This window comes from Cricetulus griseus, chromosome 5 (genome assembly GCF_003668045.3).
Source record: "Cricetulus griseus strain 17A/GY chromosome 5, alternate assembly CriGri-PICRH-1.0, whole genome shotgun sequence".
Lineage (NCBI taxonomy): Eukaryota > Metazoa > Chordata > Mammalia > Rodentia > Cricetidae > Cricetulus > Cricetulus griseus.
Genome location: NC_048598.1, coordinates 9,872,062 through 9,898,315, shown reverse-complemented (window position 1 = coordinate 9,898,315; position 26,254 = coordinate 9,872,062). Strand labels below are relative to the sequence as shown.

Sequence of the window (26,254 nt, the reverse complement as noted above, 5' to 3'; positions counted from 1 at the left end):
AATATCTCCAGTACTTACTCTCTAGTAAGCTAGCCCCAGGCTTGAGGAGAAAAGTAAAATGTTGTCATTACAACCTTACTTGGGAAAGTATTTAATTTCCATTGTATGCATGATGTCCAAGGGTAGCAAAACATTCTGGAACATTCTTCTGGCTTACAGAGTCTTCCTCCTGTTTTCTTTCCTTTCCCAAAAGAAGGAGATGATGGACATCTGTTGCCTTGGCCAGCGAATGCAGAAGTAGAAAAATTACTAGGTAATTATAAACAGAGCATTCTGATAATCCCTTCATCCTTCAAGGAACTTGACAGAGTCCTGCTAAGCTTGCAAAACTGGATTCCTCTGCTTTGTGTGCTGGACCCAGGAAACACCGAGACAGAAAGAAATCTGAAAGAGGAAAACTTGGAAATCACAGACCCAAAGAAGAGGCGAAGAACCATTTCCAGTGATATCAGCATCCAAGATGTTTCTAAGAAACAGCTGCTGGTCCAGAACATGCAGTTCCCATTACTGGCTCAGAAGGTACACAGGGTCTCCCACTTTGACTGTCCCTGAACTTTCCAGAGTAAAATACTGTCCAAAGAGGGGTAGCTTTCCATATACTGATTGTTCCGAAGGGTCACACAGGCGGTAACTGCAACAGGAAAAGACCTTGGTGAGTCACGGGGAACAGGAAGAACTTAGACCCCATGTGGCTTTGTCAGGGCTGAGGCAGGTTCCACCCCACACAGGCAGGCTGTGCCTAGAACCAGGCAGATCTAACAGTCCAGCATCCCCTGGGGAGAGCCAGAGAGTGATAGGCTACCGAGGCATGGCCTAAAAGCTGTATGGTCATGGCTTTCACTGTAGTGACATTTCCTTTGCCAGCATCAAGAAATTAGGCATTTGGGGCTGGAGAGATGGCTTGGTGGTTAAGAGCACTGGCTGCTCTTCCAGAGTACCAAGGTTGGGTTCCTCGCACCCCCATACCAGGAGGCTCGCAACTGCCTGTAACAGCTGGATCACACCAGCTCTATGTGACCTCATTACTTCCTCTGACTCCGCCAGTGCTGCACACACATGGCACACAGACATACAAGCAGGAAAAACACTCATACACATCAAATAAATAAATAAATAAATAAATAAATAAATAAATAAATGAGCTTAAAGTTTAAAGAAAGATTTACATTTTAAAAAGATTTATTTATGTTTTTATTTATTATGTACATGGTGTTCTGCCTACGTGTACACCTGCATGACAGAAGAGGGTGTCAGATCCCATTATAGGGCCATGTGGTTGCTGGGAATTGAACTCAGGACCTCTGGAAGAACAGCCAGTGCTCTTAACCTCTGAACCATCTCTCCAGCCCCCAGGATTTACAATTTTTTTAAAAGAGAAATTAGATACTCCACATGCCTGGACATGCCTATAATTTTTCTTTTTCCTTGAAGCTCCTCCCACGTATGTCACCTGATCCAAAGTCCTGGTCAGACTGCCACCCCTTCCTTTACATCTGACCTTCCTCATCCCTGGTTGCCTGTGACAATATGTCTTCACTCCATCCACCCACTGCTACGTTAAGGTCCCAAGTAACACACAGAGACTTACATTAGGTACAATGCTGCTTGGCCAATGACTAGGATTTCCCATCTGTTAGTTCAGTCTTAATTATCATAAATTTATATATTTTATAAGACTTATCTTATCGAGGATGCCTTCTGCTGGCGCCCTCTCTTGCCGGCGGATCACATGGCAACTCCAGAGCAGAGACCAGGAGGAAGAAAGAAAAGGAACGACTTCCTTCTTGACCTAGCTTATATATGAGTCTCCCTGTTATGTCACTTCCTGCCTGGATCACAACACTTATTTACTACATTTCCCAGAATCCTCCTTGACTCCTAGTCCTGCCTAACTTGCTGCCTCATTGGCCAAACAGTACTTTATCTGTCATCCAATAAGACAAACACATACACAGAAGCACTTCCCCCATCAGTTGCCCAGATCAGAGGTCCTTGGAGGGTACCATCTGACTCTGCTCCCTTTTTCTCCCTGCCATTGTTCTGACATTGCTGCCGACATGTCCATGCTACCTTAGATGTTGAGTGTACTAAGTTTTAGCAAACCCTCTTCATTTCTCATTCCCACACACCAACTCAGTGTGGACACTATTCCATGACTATATTTTTGTCAAAGATTTATTTATTGTTATGTGCATTGGTGTTTCGCCTGCATGTATGCCTATGGGAGGGTATCACATAGACAGAGCTGAGTTACAGACAGCTGTGAGCTGCCATGTGGGTGCTGGGAATTGAACATGGGTCCTCTGGAAGAGCAGTTGGTACTCTTAACCCCTGAGCCATTTCTCTAGCCCCATGACTGTCTTTCTGAAAAAGAGATTTATTCACTTTTATTTAGGTGTATGAGTGTTTCTCTGCGTGTTTGTGTGACCATCACATGTGTGCAGTGACTGAGGAATCCAGAAAAGCACGGTGGCTCCTGAAGCTGGAGTTACCAGTGTTAACAGTGCCCAAAATGGGTGTTGGGAATTGAACCCAGGTCCTCTGGAAGAGCAGCTAGTGCTTTTAATCACTGAGAAATCTCTCCAGCCCCATGCTGTCTTAATTTCATACCCATTTTACCATTCTTTGACTAGGAAACCCTTTCCGGTCCCCACTGTGTAACAAATAACACTGCAGCTCCCTGCATGGTGTCCAAAGCCTCCTGACGGGGCCATGGCCAGGTTTCTCAAATCTTTTTCTCCTGCTACTTAACACACCCATGCAACACTGCAGTGCTCTACCAGAGCACTGTGCTCTACCAGGCTTGGCAACTCCCAGTAACTATCCCTCCTTCCCCTCCCCAGGCAACAGAACTCCACTCTTTTCTCCAGGCCCAGCTCGAATGTCACCTGTTGCAGGGAAGAAGCCCACAGTCCCATGAGCCAACAGCAATTTCCTGTTTCTTGATTTCTCTGCTCTTGCCACGTTTTGTCCTGTAGGTCCAGGTCACACATCTGTCTGTTCTATGGGACAGAGTGACCCTGGGGAACTCAATGTGTGCCCAATTCCCTTGTCCCAGTTCTATCCAGGTCTGGGCCTTGTTAGTCACCCCTGGCCCACATTGCTTGTTGAATGGACAAGCGTATTGGTGACACTCTTAAAGACAGCATGAGCGGGGCTGGAGAGATAGCTCAGAGGTTAAAAGCATCGGCTGCTCTTCCAGAGGTCCTGAGTCCAATTCCCAGCAACCACATGGTGGCTCTCAACCATCCATTATGAGATCTGGTGCCCTCTTCTGGTGTGCAGATATACATGGAAGCAGAATGTTGTATACATAATAAATAAATAAAATCTTTAAAAAAAAGACAGTATGAGTTAGATGTGGTCTTCTAGCACTGAGGCAGAAGGAGGATAGCAAGTTCAAGGTCAACCTGTTATGTATCAAGACCTTGGGGGTGGGTAAGTAGGATATGCACCTTTGTCAGGCACAAAACTCAAGAAGCCATGAGCCAATGTGGAAGTATCATGCTAAGACCCCACCCCCTCCAGCACCTCTCTGCCAGGGGAGCTTGCCTCTGTGTCTCACTTAAGTTAACTCCAATTCTATACACTCATGTTTAAAACAGTATTATTGACAGTATTGACTTCGTTCCATTTCATCTTTAAAACAACAAATTGTACATACATGGTTCCAACTACTCGTCAAAACAGAAATGGCTGCCGAGAACAGAGACACAGACAAGGTCCCACATGTTTGGGTGGTATGATCATAGACAAGAGGTGCAACCTAGGCCAGCCTTGATCTCCTGGCCCTCCTTCCTCAGCCTCTTGAGCGTATCTTTCTGGTGTGTGCTAACATTGCCAACAGAGATCTAAATTTTCTGTTGAGGAAGTAGATCTGAGGCAAGGTCTCCTATGGTCCAGGTGGGTCAGGAGCTGCCTGAGGCTGGGAGGACGTGGAACTCATGCTTCTCTCATGCTGTGACAACAGGCCTGGGTAACATTGCCCCAGCTTAGGAGCTGCTATGGGACCAAATGTAGGTCTGTGGTGTGCTAGGTTAACATTCAACCCCCTGAGCTACTGCACCAGAATGTATTATATAAATGTGTGAAACTGTCAGGGAATAAACTAAGAAGAATAGCTAATGAAGGTACGAAAGCTGAGTCTGTCTCCTCTGGAGCCCCCAACCCCTCCTCAGCTTGTGGGATAACAGTGTGTCTTCCTGTTTGCTACTGTAGCTCTGAGTCCTGCTACAGGGCCTGACACTACAGCCATAGTGTGCTGGGTGGATGATGGATGGGTGGGTGGAAAAAGCTGTTATTCTGGGCTATCTCAGCTTGCCTAGCATGTTTCCTCATGACATAGCCTGCAATAGCCTTGGGCCATGAATCCAGGCCTCTCCCTTGGTCACCATATGATGAAGGGGTTTTGGGGGATGGGTGAGGGAGGAGAAAGCAATCATTTATGTGGTTTGGCCTATCATATTTCTAGGCTCTGCGCTGTGGGCTGTGGGTCTTCCTATCTCAGGGAGTTCCCCGACTTCTCACAAACTGGCATATGCACCAAGCATTTCCCACATAACTTCAACTCTTATTGCAAAGCCTTAATAGGAATGTGTGATGCCCTTGCTATCCAGGTGAGTCTCAGAGGCAAAACCTATGTACCCAGGATCCTGTATCCAAATGCTTGTCTGGTACCAAAGCCCAGCCAGAGGATCAGGAGTTCAAAGTTATCTCATCTTCCAGTAAGGATGCTGCCACTCCTCATATTTACATTTTCCTAAGCAACCCTCCTCCTCAGGCCTTCTAAGAATCCAGAGATTCCAACTAATCACTCATTTACCTCTAACCTGAACAACTCCTCATTGCCTGGTGAGCAAGTGAGGTCAACAGTGGCCCCTGGTGGACATAACTAGGTATTGCAAGAGGTGTATACCAAGCCTTTTCCATCAGTCTTTCCTGATGAATGGATCGTCTCTGACAACTATATATCTACATCTGTCTGTATATCTATATCTCTGTATATTTATATCTATATCTTTATCCCTCTCTATATAAATACATATGCAACCTCTTAGAATTAACAAATTACACTTAGAGATAAGACCTTTCTTTATAGTTCAGAATGACCTACCTGGGACTATGTAAACCAGGTTAGCCTCAAAATTGTGGCAATACTTCTGCCTCAACCTCCAAAGTACTGAGACTACTAATGTCAGCGACCATACCGAGCAATAAACTATATTTCAAAGAACATTTCTCCATGTATTTCATTTCAATGCAGATAGAAGATGCAATTACTCTGATAAGCAAGAGGCCCTAAGACATTTTTTTTTTAGCCTAAACAGAGGTCTCTGAGAACTGGAAATTGTAGCTCAGTGGTGCATGCAGTTCTTGTATAACATGCTTAGCTCTGGGCTCCATCCCAGCACTCAAAAAAAAAAAATTCAAACAACTCCTTCTCCTCCAGTTAGACGTCTCCATCCTTACATGGCAGTGTGAACAGAAATATTTTGCCTTCTTTAAAGTGCTGTGCACAGTGTCTTGTTCATACTGTCTAATTTACTCACACCAGGCATGGCTACTGGCAAGGTCTCTGACCAGTCCCCACATGGAGATCACAAAGCCATGGGCAGTCCTGGGTTCATTCCATTTCTGAGACTTCATGGACTATCCCCATGGCTGGAGGTAAGCGTCATTGTGACAACTCCCAGAGGGGTGTCATATGGACACTGTTACCACCCCTGGTGGCCGACAGGGTTAGGTTAGGTGTCATTGAAAGCAGCTAGCCTCAGGAATGAAAGTTCTTCTGGCTGTCCTGCTCTCAAAAATGTCAAATTGATAAATACAGCAAGATGCCAAGGGACCCAGGGTCAGGACCTCATCACCTAATGGAAATAATACAAGTTGCTTTATTTTAGTTTATGTGAAGTTCTGTAAATTTAGTTGTTAAAAATAAAGAAACCGAGACCTCAAGATCCTAAGCATGCTAAGATGGAGCTCTGGGACAGAGTGTTTGCCCATTGTGTACAAGATCTTGTGTTCCAGCCCCAGTGCAAAAAAAAAAAAAAAAAAAAAAAAAAAAAAAAAAAAGAGCCGCTTCAGCCAGTCCTTTAGAGCAGAGATTCCATTCTCCTCCTTTCCCTTAAGCAAATGGCCAGCCTCCCCGTGCTTAGCCTACCAGACAATGCTGGAATAATTCTCTGTGGTAGGCATCTCGCTTTGCTCAGCTGGGCTCTGACCATATAAAAGCAATTAGAGAATATGGCCGGGCTGTAAGGAGCCTGCAAGGCCGGGCAGGTGGGCGAGAGGTCAGCCTCCCTGCCCAGCATATTCAGTGCAAAGCAGCGCCAACCCCTGGGCACCAGCGATACCCAGAGATGCCGTTGAAGGGGCTGCGTGCTCCGCCTGTAAGATTTATAACCTGCTGCGGAGCCTCTCCCTGCCGGATTTATGACCACCTGTCCTGAGAAGAACGTAAATCACTATACCCACGGCACTTTAAATCTCAGGGAGAGATAGAAGACACCTCGGCCGCCTGCGCCGTCTCCCTGGGTATTAAAAGCAATTAGGGCAGGATGGCTGGGCTATAAGAGGCCTGCAGAAGATCAGGGGGTGAGTATGGTCTCCTGTGATCCCTGCTTCCTGCCCTTACTCTGTGTTTGGGGCCCATTACTCTCTTTCTACAAACATAGCCTCCCAAGAGACGGGCTCTAACAATGCCAAAAAGCAGCCCCAGCGAGGAGTTGATTCTGCAAGCATGAGAACCTTTCAAAGCCAGAGGGAAAGGAACCAGAAAGAGAGGAGAGAGAGAGAGAGAGAGAGAGAGAGAGAGAGAGAGAGAGAGAGAGAGAGAGAGAGAGAGAGAGAGAGAGAGAGAGAGAGAGAGAGAGAGAGAGAGAGAGAGAGAGAGAGAGAAATATAGAGGTGACAACCAGCTCCCGAGTCTGACCCACAGAGACTTTTCTAGTTTTCCATCGTATCTTTTTTTCTGTGAGGGCCAAAACCATGCCTAGTGATCCAAGCTACCCGGGAGACCGAGACAGGAGAACCGCAAATCCAAGGGTTACAGAGACTACAAAGTGAGCTCAAAGCCAACCTGGATGACTTGGTGAGACCCTGCCTCAAACTAAAAAGTAAGAGCTGCTTAAGAGCACTTGCTTGCTGCTCTTGCAGAGCCGCCCTGGTTCAGTTCCCAGCACCCACATGGTGACTCACAACTGTCTGTTACGTGTTCCAGGGGGTCTGACATCCTCTTCTGCCCTGTGTGAGCATCATACACAAGCATGCTGCATACAAATACATGTAGGTAAATGATGGGGGAGGTCCTTCTGTGTATATGATTGTCTTATTGGTTGATAAATAAAGTACTGTTGGCCAATAGGAAAACAAGGTAGGTGGGACTAGGAGTCAAGGAGGATTCTGGGAAAGGTAGGAGAAAGCGCAGTCACCATGTGAGTCTGGGAAGATAGAACACTTGCTACTGGTGTCTGATAAGATAAGTCTCATAAAATATATAGATTTATGACAATTAAGACTGAGCTAGCAGATGAGAATCCTAGTCATTGGCCAAGCAGCATTTGAAACAAATATAAATCTCTGTGTATTATTTGGGGCCTTAACATGGCGGCGGGTGGAACTTGGGTGGCCTGGCAGAAAGCGCCCACGTGGCAGCAGGACTCAGGTGGCTTGGCAGAAAGACTTATTGTTATAGGCAAATACCCATACACATAAAAATAATAATAGTAATAATAATAATAAAATTTAGTAAGTTAAGCCGGGCGTTGGTGGTGCACGCCTTTAATACCAGTACTCGGGAGGCAGAGGCAGGCGGATCTCTGTGAGTTCGAGGCCAGCCTGGTCTCCAGAAGGAGTGCCAGGATAGGCTCCAAAGCTACACAGAGAAACCCTGTCTCAAAAAAAAAATTAACAAGTTAAAAAGATGGCTGGAGACAGAGCTCTGTGGTAGAAGAGTCTGCCTAGCATTCACATGGACTAGATCCAATCCCTAACTCCTAAAACAGAACAGTCAGGGCCTGGTGGAAGGAAGTTTGCTGATAGTCACAATATTGCCATGGCCAGGTCTTTTTCCACTGCCCAGGCTGTCTTTCTCCTTGCTGTATCTCCTTGGTTCCATGGAAAATAAAGACTAGATTCTCCATTGCTCTAATGTTGAATGGATACAAACAAGAGCTACAGGGTATCCTCATCTCTGTCCCAGAGCCTGCTCCTCTGCAGTACTTGCCTTAGGTAGTGACATATCCTTAGAGGAGTCCCCCTGACTCTCTGGAAACACTGTCCAAGATCTCCAGTGGGAACAGCAAACCACAGGCACTATGGAACCCGGGACATACTGGCTTTCTTCTGTGCATGTCATCCACCCAGTGGCCTAAAGCTCCCACTCCGCACACGGGTGTGGTGTTGCCACCATTCTCTTTTACAAACATTGATAAACATGGCTCTCCAGACACCCAAACCCCAGGATGAGACCCCATCTACCCAGGTCTACCTCCTCAGTGTTTCCAGAGGCTCTTTCCCGTCCATGATACCGGTGTCCGGATCCACCGTTGTTAAAAGGCACCTGGACACATAGAAAGCATCACACAGGGGACAAAGCAGAGAGGCAGACCATGCCCCTCCCCCCACGGGGACAGGAAAGGGTCTCACCTGGTGCAAGCCATCACTCGTTTCAGTGCCACTTCCCCAATGAGGAGCTCGTTCCAAGAATCCTAGAAAGCAAAGAACAAATTCCCATGAGCACCTCTGGGCCCTCACCTGTGAAGGGACTTTCAGGTAGTCACACCTAATGATGTCATTACAGGGGGGGGGGTCTTCACCTAAGTCTGGAGAAGCCAAGGGACACCAGCACCTTTGAGTTCCCTTTCTTCCTAAGCAATGTCAGTCCCCTCTCCTCTTCGAAAGCTTACCCTGGCATGACATCCGAGGTTGGATCTGCAGAACTGTATAAACTGAGCATGATGTCACACGCCTGTGACACAGCACTTAGAAGGTAGAGGCAGGGGGATCAGAAGTTAGTTCTAGTCCAGCCTTGCTACATAGCAAGTTTGAGAACAGCCTGGGATGCGTGAGAACCTGTCTTGCACACAAATGCCAAATTGCTGTGTAACCTGGTGTCCTTATTGTCCATCCATCTCCCCTGCGGCATCCGGAGTGTCCCAACTCCAACAAAGATTGCCTCTCAGGCGTTGGCCTGTGGGCATGGCTAGTGGAGCCTGTGTCTCGAGGCCAATCAAGCCAGTGGCCCAAGCCCCTCCAGCCACTCACATTCAGTGAGAAACAGGGTATACACATGAAAAATTGAAACTAAAAGGACATTCTCTTTTCAAAAACCCAAAAATGAAAATGGAATGGTGCACTGAGCAAAAGTGCTTGCTGCCAGCTAGACAGCCTGAGTTGGATCTTAGGGCTCACTTGGTGGAGGGAAAGAAGCAACTCTTTGGAGTCTCCTCTAGCCTCCATACATGTGCTGTGGCGCATGTGCACGCACGCACGCGCACACACACACACACACACCACACTAAATACATAAATAAACGTGATAATTAAAATTAAAAGCCCACAGAAATAAGTGAGGGTAAGAGGGATGAATATGATTGAGGTGTGTTAAATGTGGGCAAACCCATCATGTTGTTAAATAAAAACATAATAAAATTCAAGAACACCATTCTATTCTAGCACAGCCTGCTCCGTGTTGGTTGAGGTGCAGACAAGGATCCTGGGGATTTGGAGGAACACACCAGGCAAGGCTGGCTTAGGAAAAGCCTGTAGAATTGCCAAGTGAGCAGAACGGAGAGGAGACCCCAGCCAGGGAGGAAGTCAAAAGGAAGGGGGTACTGTTTTAGTGTGCCTCAGATCCTTCATCCCCAACCCCAAAAAGAAAAAGAAAGAAGTCATCATTGAGGAGACCAAAGGGCATGGAAGGAGGTCAGACCATCTGCCACAAAGGAGGGAGCTGAGCTGGTGAGGGCTGAGAGCAAGTATCTGAAGTGAAAGCAAGGCACAGGTGTCAGCATCTGGCTGCAGAGTATACCCAAATTATAGCTTTAGTCCTGATAGTACTGTTCTCTATATGGGCCCAGCTTAGATGTTGTTTGGCTCAGAAAAAAAATATATATATATGTATATATATATATACATATATATATATAGAGAGAGAGAGACTTAATAATTTTAATTTATGTTTATGAGTATTTTGCCTGCATGTGTGTAAGTATACCATGTGTGTGCTTGACGGCCACAGGGGTCAGAAGAGGGTATAGGATGCCTTGCCTTGGAACTGGAGTTAGAGATGGGTGGGAACCGCTGTGTGGGTTCTCGGAACCGAACCATGGACCTCAGCAAGTGCTATTTTCTACTGAGCCAGCTCTCCAGGCTCCTTGGCTTTGTTTTAAGTTAACATAGGTCCTTTCTCTGACTATGTCATAAAAGAAAACTGGGCACAGAGTTTCTAGTAACCACAGTCTGTTCTGTGAACAGGTCTCCAGCAGGGGTCACTGTGGTACTAAAACACATAAAAGGATAAAAGAGAGAACCGAGGACCCTGGTTAGGAAATTAATTAGTTAAGACTTAGAGAACCATTTCCAAACCCTCTCCTAGATAGAATAAAAACTACTAGGACATTGAGACATAAGGGCTGGAGACGTGGCTTGGTGGTTAAGAGTGTGCATTGCTCTTGCAGAAGGCCAGTGTTCGGCTCCCAGCACCCACATCAGGAAGCTCACAACCACTCTAATGCCAGCTCGAGCGGATCTGATGCCCTCTTCTGGCCTCCAGGGGCACCTGCATTTACGGGCATATACAACTGCACACACACCCCATAACATAATAAAAACAAATCGTTTTATTTAAAAGATTGCTAAGTGTGATAGTGCATCCCTTTGATCCTAGCACTAGGGATGTATCGTTCTGAGTTTGAGGCCATCCTGGTCTACATAGTGAGTTGCAGGACATCCAGGGTTACATAGTATGACCAAAAAAAAAAGTTATAACAAAGAAAATTAAGGCAAAAAAAAAATTCTGCTGTCTGGAAAGCATCTGTTTGTTTAGCAAAGGGAAGGAAGAGGAGAAATCTCTCAGTACTGACCTCACACCAGGCCTGGAAAGGTGTTGACCCAGAGGAGTCCGTGGGAGTCTTCCATCAGGACACACTGGTTGTAGGTAATAACTCAAAACAAGATGTGCTCAGAGCCAGAAAGGCCTGGACAGAGCCCAGTATGGCCTGGATTTAGTTATCTATTGCTAAGGGTCCAGTTTGCTTTTTGTAGAGCTTTTATTGGAAACTAGAAAGTCAGGAATGCAGTGGTGACAGAAGAAATGGAGTAATTTGAGTGTTATAGAAGGGTAAGGACATTTTCTTATTAATTACATATGTGGATGACTTTAAATCCTATTTACTTACTTATTATTGCCTCTGTGTGTGAATGAGGGGGAGGGGTAAATGTCCTACCTTTACACAAGTTCTGGGATCAAACACTGGTTGTCATGTTTGTGCAGTAAGGGCCTTTACCAGCTGAGCCAGCTCACAGGCTCAGTGTGGACATTTGAGAGATGGCGAGCTCCTGAAAGCTGTTGAGCAAGGATGTTATTTAAAAGTGTAAGAACTCCCACGTGGCCCCTGGGAGCTGGTGCCTTGCCTCTCTAGGGTTCCAGAGAGAACACGTTGTGGTCCAGACATGATGAAAAGTATCAAAGTCTGACCTAGCAGGTGGCCAGGAACTGAGAATCACGAGGCAAGTGCATGTGACTGGGCCTGGGAGGGGCAGGGCAGAGGGAGGAGCCAGAAGCAAATTTGCAGTGCTAAGCTTTGTGAGAGTGTTGTGTCCAGACAGATGTTGGAAAGTGAAAAGGACTCTGGGTAGGAGAAGAGCCTGAGGGCAGCCTGGGAGCACATGCCTTCTTTATCAACAAAACTCAGCCCTTCAGAGGAAGCCCAGGGCAGATCACTGAGAAAGGGGGAGGCCCTTCTGTCAAGCTGTTGATGATTGACACAAGCCTGTATGCATGGTCCCTTTTCACAAAGGAACACAGACACAGCCAATGCAGAGACACTGTATATGGATGCATGCAGTTCACTCTTGCATAGACACTGCAGTCACTGCATCAGGATGCATGCACCTCACTCTCATGCACAGCACTGCAGTCACTGCATCAGGATGCATGCAGTTCACTCATGCACAGCACTGCAGCCACTGCATCAGGATGCGTGCAGTTCACTCATGCACAGACACTGCAGACACTGCATCAGGATGCGTGCAGTTCACTCATGCACAGACACTGCAGACACTGCATCAGGATGCGTGCAGTTCACTCATGCACAGACACTGCAGCCACTGCATCAGGATGCGTGCAGCTCACTCATGCACAGCACTGCAGCCACTGCATCAGGATGCGTGCAGCTCACTCATGCACAGCACTGCAGCCACTGCATCAAGATGCGTGCAGCTCACTCATGCACAGCACTGCAGCCACTGCATCAGGATGCGTGCAGCTCACTCATGCACAGACACTGCAGCCACTGCATCAGGATGCGTGCAGCTCACTCATGCACAGACACTGCAGCCACTGCATCAGGATGTGTGCAGCTCACTCATGCACAGCACTGCAGCCACTGCATCAGGATGCGTGCAGCTCACTCATGCACAGCACTGCAGCCACTGCATCAAGATGCATGCAGCTCACTCATGCACAGACACTGCAGTCACTGCATCAGGATGCATGCAGCTCACTCATGCACAGACACTGCAGATACTACATCAGGATGCATGCAGTTCACTCATGCACAGCACTGCAGTCACTGCATCAGGATGCATGCAGCTCACTCATGCACAAGATATTCTGCCTTCTTCATAAGCACATACATGCTTGGGTCTGAGACTATGCATGGAATGTTTTCTATAAGACACCAGAAGGGCGCTAGCTAAATGTCTCACTGGTAAAGACACTTGCCAGCAAGTCTGAAGACCTGAGCTCAATCCCTGGGATCCACACAGCTGAAGGAGAGAACCAACTTCTACAAGTTGTCCTCTGACCTCCACACATGCACTGTGTGTACACACACAGTAAATAAAGGAATGAATACATAAATACAATTTAAAAAATATCAGTGGTGGATTTGTGGGAATGGCATTCCTAGATTGCTCTTTTCCCAGCATTCCTTGTCCACCTTCCATAGAAAAGCTGAGTGACAGAATTAGTTCCCCAATACAAGGGGTTAGAACTCAGTCACCAAATCACTTGGCCAGCGTCTTTCCCTGGAATCCAAGGAAACTGGCAGAGATAAGGGCCTCTTTCTTGTCTCCTTTGCCTTGCCCATTCAATACATACACAAAAGGTATGACCAGAAGTCAGTTCCTGTTAGGGGCTGACACCTTCACTGGTACCCACAGCTGACCTCCATCACCAAGCATCCACACCACAGCTTCTTCAATGTTTTCCTCTCCATAACCACATTTCACCTGAGAAAATTTTATGTATCCCCAAGTATACAGGCTTACAAAATAGGTACACAAATCAAACATTCATTGATAATAAACCATAAAAAACTATTTTAAAACAGCTCTTCAGTGTGCTTACCATTTACTGAAAACTAAAGTGAATACGTATGCTAATGAAATGAAGGTGTTCACCTGACAAAATGTAATCCAAAGATATTCTAATTAGATTATGTGCTGAGGAGTGAAGGTAGACAAATACTGCCTGTGTTTTCTTTCATAAAACCATTATGTTTCTAAAAAAGCAGAAACTTAGTGTGCACAATAAGAAAACCACCGCAATTCCTAACAAATGAAAATCTCAAATTGGAGCCAAGGTATTTTTTTGGCTTGTTGTGTGGCACAACACAAAGTGAATGTCATGGTTCACAGGCATGGCTGCAGCGAAGTCACGTGACACAATATGGGTCCTGTCAGAGACACACAGACTCACTACGCATTTCTGACTTGTTGCACGTTCATTACTAGATTAATTACTTTGCTGTTGCTGTGATGAAACACTATGACCAAGGCAGCTTAGAGAAGGAAGAGCACATCTGGGCTTCTGGTTCCAGAGGAATAGAGTCTATGCTGGCTCTGGCTCTGGTTCTTTTTATTATTATTTTTTTTCTTCTTATCAGAAAGAAAATTATTTTACATGTCAATCCCAGGTCCCTCTCCCTTCTCTCCTTCCCTGCCCCCCTCCCAACTAACACCTTACTATCCCATACCCTATCTGCTCCCCAGGGGGGTGAGGTCTTCCATGGGGTCTATAGAATCTGTCATATCCTTTAGGATAGGGCCTAGGGCGTCTCCCTTGTGTCTAGGCTCAGGGAGTATCCCTCCTTGTGAGATGGGCTCCTAAAGTCCATTCCTAGGCTAGGGATAAGTACTGATCCACTGCAAGAGGCCCCATAGATTTCCAAGGTCTCCTCACTGACACCCACATTCAGGGGGTCTGGATCACTCCCATGCTAGTTTCCCAGATATCATTCTGGGGACCAAGAGCTCTCCCTTGTTCAGGCCAGCTGTTTCTGTGAGTTTCACCAGCCTGGTATGGACCCCTTTGCTCTAGAGGAAGAGTCTATGCTGGCAGAGCAAAGCATGGAAACCCTGGCAGCAGAAGCAGAAAGCTGGGGGCTCGGATCTTGAACCATGAGTACAAGCAGAGAGAGCAAACTGGGAATGCCACAGGTCACCTCCTAAACCTCCCCAAATAGTGCCACCAACTAGGGATGGACTGTTCAAATGCCTGAGACTATGGAGGACATTTCATTCAAGCCACCACTATAATTCTCACATTTGGTTCTGTCATGACCAGCGTCTGACTTCACGACAGATTAGACAGAGTCAGAGCCAATAGCCAAAGGCTATTACAAAGACTTATTGGCTGCCAGGACCTCCCAGGATACTAGAACCAGCGTCATAGTTCAATATGCTGAAACACAACGTGGGACATCTGAGGGCCCAAGGAAGGGGGCCCTGGAAGTGCTTGGAAATGCCAGCAAGCTGGTAAGTGCCCTACGCCCAACCCAGCAGTCATGCTAAAGATGCTCATCTTCCTCAAGAGAGTCAGCAGCTGGGCAGGAACCAGGCAGGTGGGATGGGCAGCAAGACACAACAAGCACCTGGCTTGTTCCAAGAGTGACACAGACCATGTGGTCCATGCTGAGTAAATTTAAAGCAACAGCCAGGCTGCAGACTCAGGACTGTCCCTGTAAGCTTCAGACCTCACCGAGCAGCATCTCTGCCTCACCTGTGTGCATCTATCACACACAAGCCTTCACTTCTTAGGTGGGTGCTCAACAAACCTAAAAATAGAATCACTGTGCAGTACAGAGACCATAAACTACTCACTTCTTGCAATAGTCTAATCCAACATTAATAACTGTTATACTTTTGTTGTCATTGAGATGCTGTCTTGTGTGGCTCAGGCTGACCTTGAACTCATCATGTAGCTGAGGCTGGCTCTGAACTTCCAATCCTCCTGCCTCTACCTCCCGTGTTTGGACTAGAGTGATGGACCTCCTGTAATAACTACTACACCTTCAACAAGATAAGAAGAAAGAGACCGTGAAGACCAAATGCTACCTCTGCATGAGCACTGCACCCTGAAATGACGATGTTGGGTCGGAAGTTAGTCGCTTTCACTCTCTTCTCTATCCTGGAGTTGAGATCTTCCAAGGATGCCTCAGAAAGGACCAAGAATGGGCTTGCATCCGAGTAGGCCACCTGATGAGGAAACAGACATGGGATACACTGTGGCCCAGAAATGCCTCAGAGGGGACATCATTGGTCTAGTCCCTAAATATCCAACACACATTCACACACACACACACACACACACACACACACACACCTTTAAAACTATTTTTCGCCAGGCGGTGGTGGTGCACGCCTTTAATCCCAGCACTCGGGAGGCAGAGGCAGTCAGATCTCTGTGAATTCGAGACTAGCCTGGTCTACAAGAGCTAGTTCCAGGACAGCCTCCAAAGCCACAGGGAAACCCTGTCTCGAAAAACCAAAAAAAAAAAAAAAAAAAAAACACTATTTTTCTAGTTCTTTACATAGAAATGTCACAGCAATTCAAAGGCTTAACTACCTTGCAGAACTGCATGACATAAAGGGGCTGGAGAGAAGGCTGGGCAGTGAACAGTGGCTGCTCTTGCCGAGAACCACAGTTAAATTCCCAGCACCTACATGGCAGCTCACAACCAGTTGTAACTACAGTTCCAGGAGATCTGATGCCATCTTCTGGCCTTCATAGGCAATGCACATACTTGGTACACAGACAAACACCCAACCTATAAAATATTATTTTATTTTATGAACAGAACAAGACCTCAGAGTATTAGAGCTGTCACTGGACATTTTCCCTTAAACACATCATTTCATCTTCCTGAGTATCCATTTCCTTAGTGTTTAATAAAGTGGTCACATTTGGTTTCATTACACTTGAGAAAATGTTCACTAATTCTATATGTGCCTATCTCTATGCAACCTTCAAATTAATGTGAGGCATGAATGTCAGCCTCCAGTTTTTATTAACGCTAAAGTCGTCTGGTCCTACCGATTTACATCATGATGAGCTACTTCAGTCTTACATCTTGAAGAACCAGCCTGACCATGTGAAGTCTGGGGCTCCCCATACCTGCTCCCACACCTGCTCCTCACACCTCCTCTACACACCTGCTCCCCACACCTGCTCCCCACACCTGCTCCCCACACCTGCTCCACATACCTGCTCCCCACACCTGCTCCCACACCTGCTCCCCACACCTCCTCTACACACCTGCTCCCCACACCTGCTCCCACACCTGCTCCACACACCTGCTCCCCACATCTGCTCCACACACCTGCTCCCCACACCTGCTCCACACACCTGCTCCCCACACCTGCTCCACACACCTGCTCCCACACCTGCTCCCCACACCTCCTCTACACACCTGCTCCCCACACCTCCTCTACACACCTGCTCCCCACACCTCCTCTACACACCTGCTCCCATACCTGCTCCCCACACCTCCTCTACACACCTGCTCCCCACACCTGCTCCCACACCTGCTCCCACACCTGCTCCCCACCCCTCCTCTACACACCTGCTCCCCACACCTGCTCCCCACACCTGCTCCCCACATCTGCTTCCCACACCTGCTCTGACCTGTACTTGTAATCTGACACAAAATTGTAAGAAAGTTAAAAAAGTTGGACTCCACCGCTACAGAATTGATCAAAAATAATACCACTGTAGAACAAATAGTATTGTATTTCTAGTGGTTACACAAATAGGAAAGTAGATACTCTAGGGGAGTGGAGACTCCCCCCAAATCAAGAAAAAGGAATCCCACTCTTGTACCCATCCTGGCAGGAATGAGGATATTCCCAAGAGACATTTGTGGCTCTCCCTTTGGCTATGAGACTAGACACAATGGATCCCAAGAAACTGGAATATTCCCAGCAATCTTAGGCAAAGGAGAAGAAAAGGGCTGGTACCATGGTGTCAGCCGGGGGAGGGACTTGTCTCTCGGGATTTCAGGAGACTGGAGTCTAGCTAGTGGTGATGGGCGGGACTTACTAGTTCTGCATACCTTTGGCCCTCTATTTAGAAGCCTGACTCATGAGGGCAGTCAGGGCCCAGGATGTGAGCTTCCTGCCTATTGCTTGGAATCTCTGGAGCCCTGAAGATTGCCACGAAAACCACAGCATTTAGCATATCAGGTGAGGCAGACATGGGAAGACCCACACAACTTTTCCCCACCCTCAGACCACACCGAGCCTCTCACATGCCTCTGACCTGGTGGTTGGGCCCGAATCGAGACCTCATCAGCTGGGAACGCCTGGGGCGCATGTGGGGCTCGAAATGTACCAGGCGACAGGGCTGCTTCTTCAGGAAGTCCGTTATCCACTGAGCGGCTGCCTCCCCACAATCCCTGCCCTGCACCTCCAGACCGTGCACTCTGCAGTGGGGACAGCGCAATAGGCAGGGACAGTTCAGAGGCTCTAGTACTGTAACAGTATATTCCTGGATGGCTCAGAAGAGCTGCGGTGGTCCACCTATGAGGACCTTACTTTAGCCCCGCCCTGCCTCAAGGTCACTGTAGAAACGAAATTGAGATTGAAAGTTCTGGTTTAAGCCTGACTTTTCCCATTTGTAAAATCGACTGAAGCATGCCTGTGTCTACCCACATGAAAGGTATGCTTGGAGGATGCAGGGAGACAACAGGCTTGAAGTGCTCTGAGTTTTCAGAAGAACATGATCAGGCTGGAGAGATGCTTTGGTACAAGCATGAGACGCCAAGTTCAATGCCCCAGACCTAAGCCTAGAATCTCTGAGAAGAGAGCCTTGATTGAGGAATTGCATGATTCAAGTTGACATGTAGGAGACTGTCTCAACCATTAATTGTTGTAGGAAGACCCAGCCCACTGGGGTGGGAAGAGAGAGGGGTGGACATTTATTGCAGTAGTAGGATTTGAACCCAGGACTTTGTGCATGCTAAGTAAGCACTGTACCACTGAGCCACATCTCCATTCTTTTCAGACAGGGTCCCACTGAGTTGCCCAGACTGTTGTTGAACTTACACTCCTCCTGCCTCAGCCTGCCTCCTGCTAGGATTACAGGCTGATGCCACCAGGTCTGACTGAAATGGATAGACTATGGGCTTCTTTGGACATTCATGCTTTTTTTTTTTTTTTTTTTTTTTTTTTTTTTTTTTTTTAAGGCATGTGCCACCAATGCCTCGCCGGTGGTCTGTCTTTTTTTTATGTATTTATTATGTATACAACATTCTGCTTCCATGCATATCTGCACACCAGAAGAGGGCACCAGATCTTATAATGGTTGGTTGTGAGCCACCATGTGGTTGCTGTGAATTAAACTCAGTCCTCTGGAAGAGCAGTCAGTGCTCTTAACTACTGAGCCATCTCTCCAGCCCCCTACATTCATGCTTTTGTTGTTAATTTTTTTTTAATCTTTTTTTGAGACAGGATTTCTCTGTGTAGCCTTGGCTGTTCTAGAACTCTTTCTGTAGGCCAGGATGACCTCAAACTCCGCCTCTGACCTCAAAATCCATCTGCCTCTGCTTCCCAAGTGCTGGGATCAAAGGTGTGCACCACCATGCTCAACTCATGTTGCATGTTCATTAAAAATGCAGAAACGGGGGCTGGAGAGATGGCTCAGAGGTTAAGAGCACCGGCTACTCTTCCAGAGGTCCTGAGTTCAATTCCCAGCAACCACATGGTGGCTCACAACCATCCGTTATGAGACCTGGTGCCCTCTTCTGGTGTGCAGATACACATGGAAGCACATAATAAATAAATAAAATCTTTTAAAAAATGCAGAAATAGCCAAGCACGGTGGTCCATGCTTTTAATCCCAACACTCAGGAGGCAGAGGCAGGTGGATCTCTGTGAGTTTGAGGCCACCCTGGTCTACAAAGCAAGTTCTAGGACAGCCAGGGTGAGAAACACTGTCTCTTAATTACACAAAAGTGTAATTAAGCCAAATCATTGTCCCACAATGGGAAAAAGAAAGTTCTAATTGTGATTTCTTAGTTTCTAAGTCAGGTCCTAGAGCACCCGCCTTTCCGGAAGCCCATCAATGCTGAGGAGGCTGGCTTCTGTATGGAGCACCCTAGCAATGTCCTCCTTTCTCTGACCTCCAGCCTGAACACAGGGCACCTCTTCAGTGACAGCCATTCTTCTCCACGTTGCAACTTCCCCGCTTTGAGCTAAATATCATACCTAACGGAACACTGTTGCCAGAGCCCTTTGCAAAGACAGTCCTGTGAGAGATCACAGGACTTCCCCTCTTGCAGGACACCCTTCTTAGACTGCCACTGTGTTTTGTCCCGGATTCTTTGATGGGATTAGTTTTCTCTTTATTCCATATGAATGTGTTTTAGCCCTCCCCATTGTTTTCTGCATCAAACTTTAATTAATTAATTAATTAATTAATTTATGTTTGAGTTAGAGTTCAAACCAAGTTTCAAGCGTGCTAGGCGAGTGCTGTACCATTAAGTCACATCCTCAGCCTGCTACATTGAGCTCTTGTGATCCTTGCCCCCACACCAGCATTTGAAGCTGGTTCCTCATTTCTCCTCTCGGGATGCCGAGGACTGAGTGCTGGGGGCAGGCGAGGGCACGAGGGCGCCTGTAATCAATGGCCAGCTCTTGATGATGCGCTTTCTGGAGCCCTCCATTGCTCACACTTCCTCAAAATTGCAAGAGCATATGCACAGCCTGGATTTAAAAACACACATGTATACTCATACATGTGTATATCAGACATGAGAGTGAAGAGGGGCTATGCATGGGAGGAAGAGGCCTAAAGGAAAGTGGGGGGCAAACCCCTCATGTTTTCTGTTATATGTGGAATCTAGATTTAATTATCCATTGCCTAAATATTTACCTATATATCCACCACCTATCTGTGTAGACAGGGTTTCATGTAGCCCAGGCTGGCCTTGAGTTCATACAGTCAAAGATGACCCTGAACTTCAGACCTGGAATTACAGGTGTGCACCACCATGCCAAGACTATGCAGCATTGTGTAAATCCAGGGCTTGTATGTGGCAGGTAAACACCCTACCACTGAGCTGCAGTCCCCAACCTTATATACACATATGTGATATAAAATATTGAGACAATTATTTGGGGGAAAGAAGGGACCAATGGAGGAGTACAGGACAAGGGAATATGGAGCTAATATGAGCAAAATACAATATGCGTGTGTAAAAATGTCATAATGAAACCCATCTATTATTTTCTAAGCTGTGAATTTAAACAATTAAGGGCTAAAGAAGAGTTGCATGCGTCTGTGGTCCCACAGGCCAGAGTCCTGTTCTACTCACCTGCACTGGACTAGTGGGTTTGTGCTGGGTGGGGTGACAGGCAGCAGCAGGTCCTTTGTGTAGGCAGCACTGAGGGTCAAGGTGTCATTGTCACAGGTCAGGGAAATCAAGACCAATCGAGGTTCCTGCCGGGCAGTGACCATGTTCCCATCTTCATTGATCACAAGCCAAAACCTGACATTGTCAAAACGAAACCAGCACAGACAGCTTCAGCCATTACCAGAGTCACAGTTATCCTCCTATTTCCTTCCTGTAAGAAGCCTGGAGGGTGTGGAGGGGTGTGTGTGTGCTCGTGCATGCGTGTGCCTGTCTGTCTGTCTGCTCTGAGCATTGCCTAGGCAGCAAACAAGGACTATCTGTTAATTTTAAAGGGGCAAATCACCACTCAAGAATTAATGTGTAACAGAGGGAACACTTTGAGCCAAAGACGTTAATTATACTTTATACCCCAATTGCTGGGACTTTACCACGTTCATTAAACATGCCCCAAGAAGATGGTAAGAATCCACGTCATAGTAGGCCAGAGACTCGCTGGAAGCAGTGAAATCTCAGGAACCAAAAGATGAGGCTGTTCCTCAGGGAGTTCGAAGCTACAGAGTTCAGCTGAACAACAGGTGAGGCCAATTCCACACACTGCTTTTTTTTTTTTAAAAAAAAATTTTCTTTATTGTGTATAGCCATCTCTCCAGCCCCACACACTGCTTTTTTTATTTTTAAAATGTATGCATATGGGTGTTTGTGGGCATTTATGTGTGTGTATCACATGCATGCAGTGCCTGCAAAGGCCAGCAGAGAGCATAAGATAACCTGGAACTGGAGTTACCAGTGGTTGCCAGCCTCTGTGTAAGTGCTGGCAACAAAACCTGTCCACCTGCAAGAACAGCAATTGCTCTTAACTGCTGAGCCATCTCTCCAGCCCTGCCCACTAATTGTTTGAGTACTGGGTGCTGTGAATTCTGCGATTTGCTAAGAAGGTCTAGTGTCCATCTTTACCATACTTCTCTACCTCACCATTCCCCAGGCTTGGAGGTACTTACTTCCTAGGAAATCCGTAACTGGAGACAGAGAAGCAGTAACTGTTTTCAGAGAAAAAACAGTGCACCCCTTTCTGCTGCCGGGGGAGTGAAGACTCGGGGCAGAAACCAAAGCAGTGTTCATAGAGTAGAGATACTTATTGGCTTGATCCCCATAGTTTGCTCTACCTGCTTTCTTAAACAACCTGGGACCACCAGACCAGGGGTGGCACTGCCTGCCGTGGCCTGGCCCATTCCCCATCAATTAGTAATCAAGAAAATGCCCCCACAGACTTGTCTAGAGGCCAATCTGAGGAAGGCATGTTCTCAATTGAGGTTCTTTTTCATAGATCTCTCCGACTTGTGTCAAGTTGACAAAAACATAACCAAGACACCATTTTACCTGTGAGTAATTGAGCATTCGTGTGATTGAAACTAACTGTATTATGGGAAGGGGCATGTACAGTAGGAAAAGCAAATATATGGCCTATTATATCATCAATCAAGGCAGAGAGAGCCATTATGTCCCTCAGTAACCAGGTCCTCCTTCTCTTGATCCCCAGCCCCCAATAATAATCAGGGTCCTTGAGTATTCCTGTGGCTTTTTTTTTTTTTTTTTTGAGACAGGTGTGGTGGTTTGAAAGACAGTGGCTCCCAAAGGAAGTGGCACTATTGGGAGGTGTGGCCTTGCTGGAGTGGGAGTGGCCTTATTGAAGGAAGTGTGTCACTGTGGAAGAGGGCTTTGAGATCTCACATATGCTCAAGCCACACCCAGTGTCTCAGCTCACTTCCTGTTCCCTGTGAGTCAGGTTGTAAGAGCTCTCAGTTCCCTCTCCAGCACCATGCCTGCCTGCACACTACCTTACTCCCGGCTGCGGTGCTCCACACCATGACAATAATAGAGTAGACCTCTGAACCAAAAGCCACTACAATTAAATGCTTTCCTTTGTCAGAGTTGTCATGGTCACAGTGTCTCTTTACAGCAACAGAAAACCCATCTAAGATAACAGGGTTTCTTTGTGTAGCCTTGGCTGTCATGGAACTAGTTCTGGGACCAGGCTAGCCTTGAATTTGAAGATCCACCCACCTCTGCCTCTCAAGTGCTGGGATTAAAGGCATGCACCATCATCTTCCTGACTTCTGTCATTCTTGATAGCATAGTCGTCTAGACTCTGTACTATTGGTTTACTTCAAATAACGTTACCAGCTTCTCTGGCAAGTCTGTGTGGGACTTGGATTCAGCCAAAAACCTGGGCAAGACCCAGCCCAGACCCAGACCACAAGTAACATAACCTGTCGTGCAGTAAATGCATTCAGTGTTGTGCAACCTTCACCTCTGGTTCCTGAACCTTTCATCTTTCCAAACTCTGCCCCTATTAAGCAATAATTCACCGCACCTGCCTCCTCCAACCCCAGGGCCTCCACTCCACTTTCTATGAATTTGGAGCCAAGAGACTGGAACTGAAGCCATGCATAGCTGGTCAGTCCCTCTGCCCTGCTCATTTAAATCAGCGGTCGGTTTTCATTGCTCGTCTGTGTTACAGCATGCACTGGCACTTCTTTCCAAGGCTGCGTGATATTCCTCCATCTACATAAACCACATTCTAATTAATCTTCTCATCCATTGATGGACATTTGGGCGGTTTTCCTTTCTTACTTGCTGCTGTGCAGTCAAGCTTCAGTGTTGCAAAAGGCATTCTTTATAATCAAGCCCCCGTTTTCCATTCCTGCTTGTAACACACCAGAGTGTGCCCATCTTGTAGCCCAGCTCTCTAGAATGTTGTACCAACTCACTTGCCTGGAAACCGTCTAACCACTTTCTAGTTTTTAGGGAAAGCTGTTGGCTTCCTTTGCTAAATTCTCCCTGAGTGTCTCCCCCCATCCCAGACAGTCTCTAGGACCCTTCCTCTCTGTTTCCTGACCCTTGTCACAGTCCCCCGTGGAGCAGTTGCTGGTTTTTTGTTTGTCTGGATGGTTGCATTTTTGTTGTTATTATTGGGTATTTTTTGCTTAAATTCCCTGGGAGCTTGTGACAAAAGTGAAGAGTTTGCCACCACAGCTGTGGTGAAATTGTCAACGTGTTTTCTGAATCAACATGGAAGTAAAATGCCAATGCCCTTTGCCCCGGAGGCTGAGAGAAACTAAAGTCAATGAGCTACTGCAAGTGAGACCCCACTCTACAAAGCAGGGGAAAGTTATTCTCGACTGCCTGAAGCAGAGGCGTGCAGCTCACCTTTAAACTTTGTCGGGAACTGCCGGGTCTGGGTGAAAGGAGAGAGCGTTTAGTGTATTTTACGGGAGTCGGGGGGTGGGGAGGGGGAGCGGGAGCCGGGGAGGCCTTGGGGCAGCCAGCTCCAGCCTCTAATGATCTTTGTCCCTGAGACAAGGAGAACTGCGAATCACAAGGTGATACGGGTCACACAGGACAAGGTCCACACCACGAGGAGGAGCCCACCAGTCCACAGCCACCCACCGACCTTTTGTAAAGGCGGCCTCTAAACCAGCCTTGGGGCAAGAATCTCCAAACTGAGCCAGTCTATCAGCTTGTCCACTGGGCTGGGCTGGGCTGGTCGGAGGCTAATTAGCTTTTCAGAGCCGAGAGCCCGGGGTTACAGCTCCCGTGAGTCTGTGCCCTTTGGGGAAGTGAGGCGCTGAGGATCCTAAAAGGCAGCCTTCCAGTGACGCCCAGAGCTGGTGGGAGGCCAGACCCAAAGAGGCAGAGGTGCCCTTCCGGAAGTCTGGAAGTCCACACGGGTCACTCCTCAGCCTGATTTATAATCGCTGTTTACAAAATCCCAGTGGCTAAAGACAGCACAAATCTCAGGTTCAGCCCGGCGCGGAGCCTTTCTTTATCTAACAAGAGCGTGGGGGAAAATAACACTTGCAGATTTTCGTTTTAACTGCAAGAAAGTGCTCAACGGCTGCAGTAGCGATGAGCTCTGGGATCGATTTCCTTGTTTTCTCTAGCGTTTGAGACTATCGCTAAAAGTAAAGCGGCCAGGGGTCAATCCCTTCCGGCTCCGCGGGAGGAGGCAGTTTGAAGTTTCTGCTTGTGGATTGGCTGGCGTGGGGCATGTCTCGTCCGGAACACAAAATTTTCTCCTGGAAGTGAGAAACCTGGAGATCTCAGAGTTCCAGGTCCCGAGCTGGCTGGTGAGGGTCACGCTTTCCGTCCCCCAGCTCCTGGTGTCTTGTCTGGGAAGGAAGGAAGGACCCCCCTGACCTCCCCCTCCCCGCACCCACACAGCCTAGGTCAGCGGGGCGCAGCGCGGGACGCGCGTACCTGTCACGCAGGTGGCCGCAGCGCAGCCCCATGTCGGTGCACTCGGCCTCGCTCACCGACACCCCCTTGCAGGACTTGATCGGGTAGATCCAGAGCTGCGCCACCGTCCCCACCTGCTGCAGCCGCCTGCGCCGCCGGGAACGCGTGCGACGCCAGGCCACGGTCCCCAGCGCCACCGCGGCCAGTCCCAGCGCGGCGACGCCGAGCCAGGTGGACCGCAGCTGCCGGGGGACCCGGGGTGCGGAGAGGCCGAGGAGGGCGAGGCCCCAGGAGCCAGAGGCACCCATGGCGGGAGCGGGCACGGCGGGTGTTGATACACCTCAGGTGGCCGCCGGACTAAGCGCGAATGTCGCCGCCGCTGGTGGCCGGGGCCTGGGCCTGAGCCCAAGGGCCGGTAGCTCCTGACCCTTCCCGGCCAATCCAAGTTGAGTATCCTCACTCGGACTGGGCGGGAGGTGGTGGCTCTAGTGTGGTGGTTCTCACCCGTTGTCCCCACCCCCCTCCTGCGCTGTCTCCCTCCCTCCCTCCTTCCCTCACACACTCACCCTGACCCCCCCCCCCACACACACACCCACTCAATGCAGGAGTCCAGCTTATTGATGTGTGTAGGGTTATTTGATCTAACACGCACAACGTTTGCACAAACATGGTGTGATTCTGAGTTAGAAATCAGGCTGCCGGGCAGCTGCCCCTCTGGGGACTGCGGAGAGCAGAGCAGAAGAGCTTCCAGCAGCTGGAATCTGAAGGTGGAGAGATCTGACCAGACCCTGAGGCAGTGCGGGGCTGAGCAAAGTCTGCATCTCCACGCCTGATGCCTCCTCGCGGCTATCCGCTCAGCCTGAGACCAGAAATAGCGCGCGCGCGCGCGCGCGCGCACACACACACACACACGCGCGCGCGCGCGCGCGCGCGCGCCCCCAGGCTCTTTCCCTGCAGCTCCCACGAGGTGGCTTCTGACACTTGTCATTCCCAAATGCCAGCATATTTTACACAACAAAGCCAAGGCCAACAAGGTACCTCAGGCGCCCCAGGCTCCTGGTTGACTGTGAAGTTGCTGAAAGGCCAAGTCTTTGTTCTAGACTATTCTAACAGGGAGAAAGCTATTCTCTACGAAGACAGCACAGAGTGATTAGACTTTG

The 26,254-nt window shown here is 48.0% G+C and overlaps 1 protein-coding gene across 1 annotated transcript; it reads right to left on the bottom strand.

Moving 5' to 3' along the window:
* Positions 1–75: 75 nt before the first annotated feature.
* Mtarc1 (mitochondrial amidoxime reducing component 1) lies at positions 76–25,555 on the bottom strand. Its single transcript, XM_027418757.2, has 7 exons — positions 25,116–25,555; positions 20,820–20,993; positions 17,765–17,927; positions 15,562–15,702; positions 8,647–8,708; positions 8,489–8,560; positions 76–631 (listed from the first exon to the last, which is right to left on the bottom strand). The coding sequence occupies exons 1-7, from the start codon at positions 25,400–25,402 to the stop codon at positions 505–507; spliced, it is 1,026 nt and encodes a 341-aa protein (XP_027274558.1). The 5' UTR covers positions 25,403–25,555; the 3' UTR covers positions 76–504.
* Between the last annotated feature and the right edge of the window lie 699 nt (positions 25,556–26,254).

Bases quoted from the DNA above. Each gene is read 5' to 3' on its own strand.
- Mtarc1 (XM_027418757.2), bottom strand. From the start codon at position 25,402: ATGGGTGCCTCTGGCTCCTGGGGCCTCGCCCTCCTCGGCCTCTCCGCA. The intron at 20,994-25,115 runs GTACGCGCGTCC...TGACAATGTCAG, and splicing joins TGCGGCCACCTGCGTGACAG to GTTTTGGCTTGTGATCAATG. The intron at 632-8,488 runs GTAGACCTGGGT...TTCCTGTTGCAG, and splicing joins CCTCTGGAAACACTGAGGAG to TTACCGCCTGTGTGACCCTT.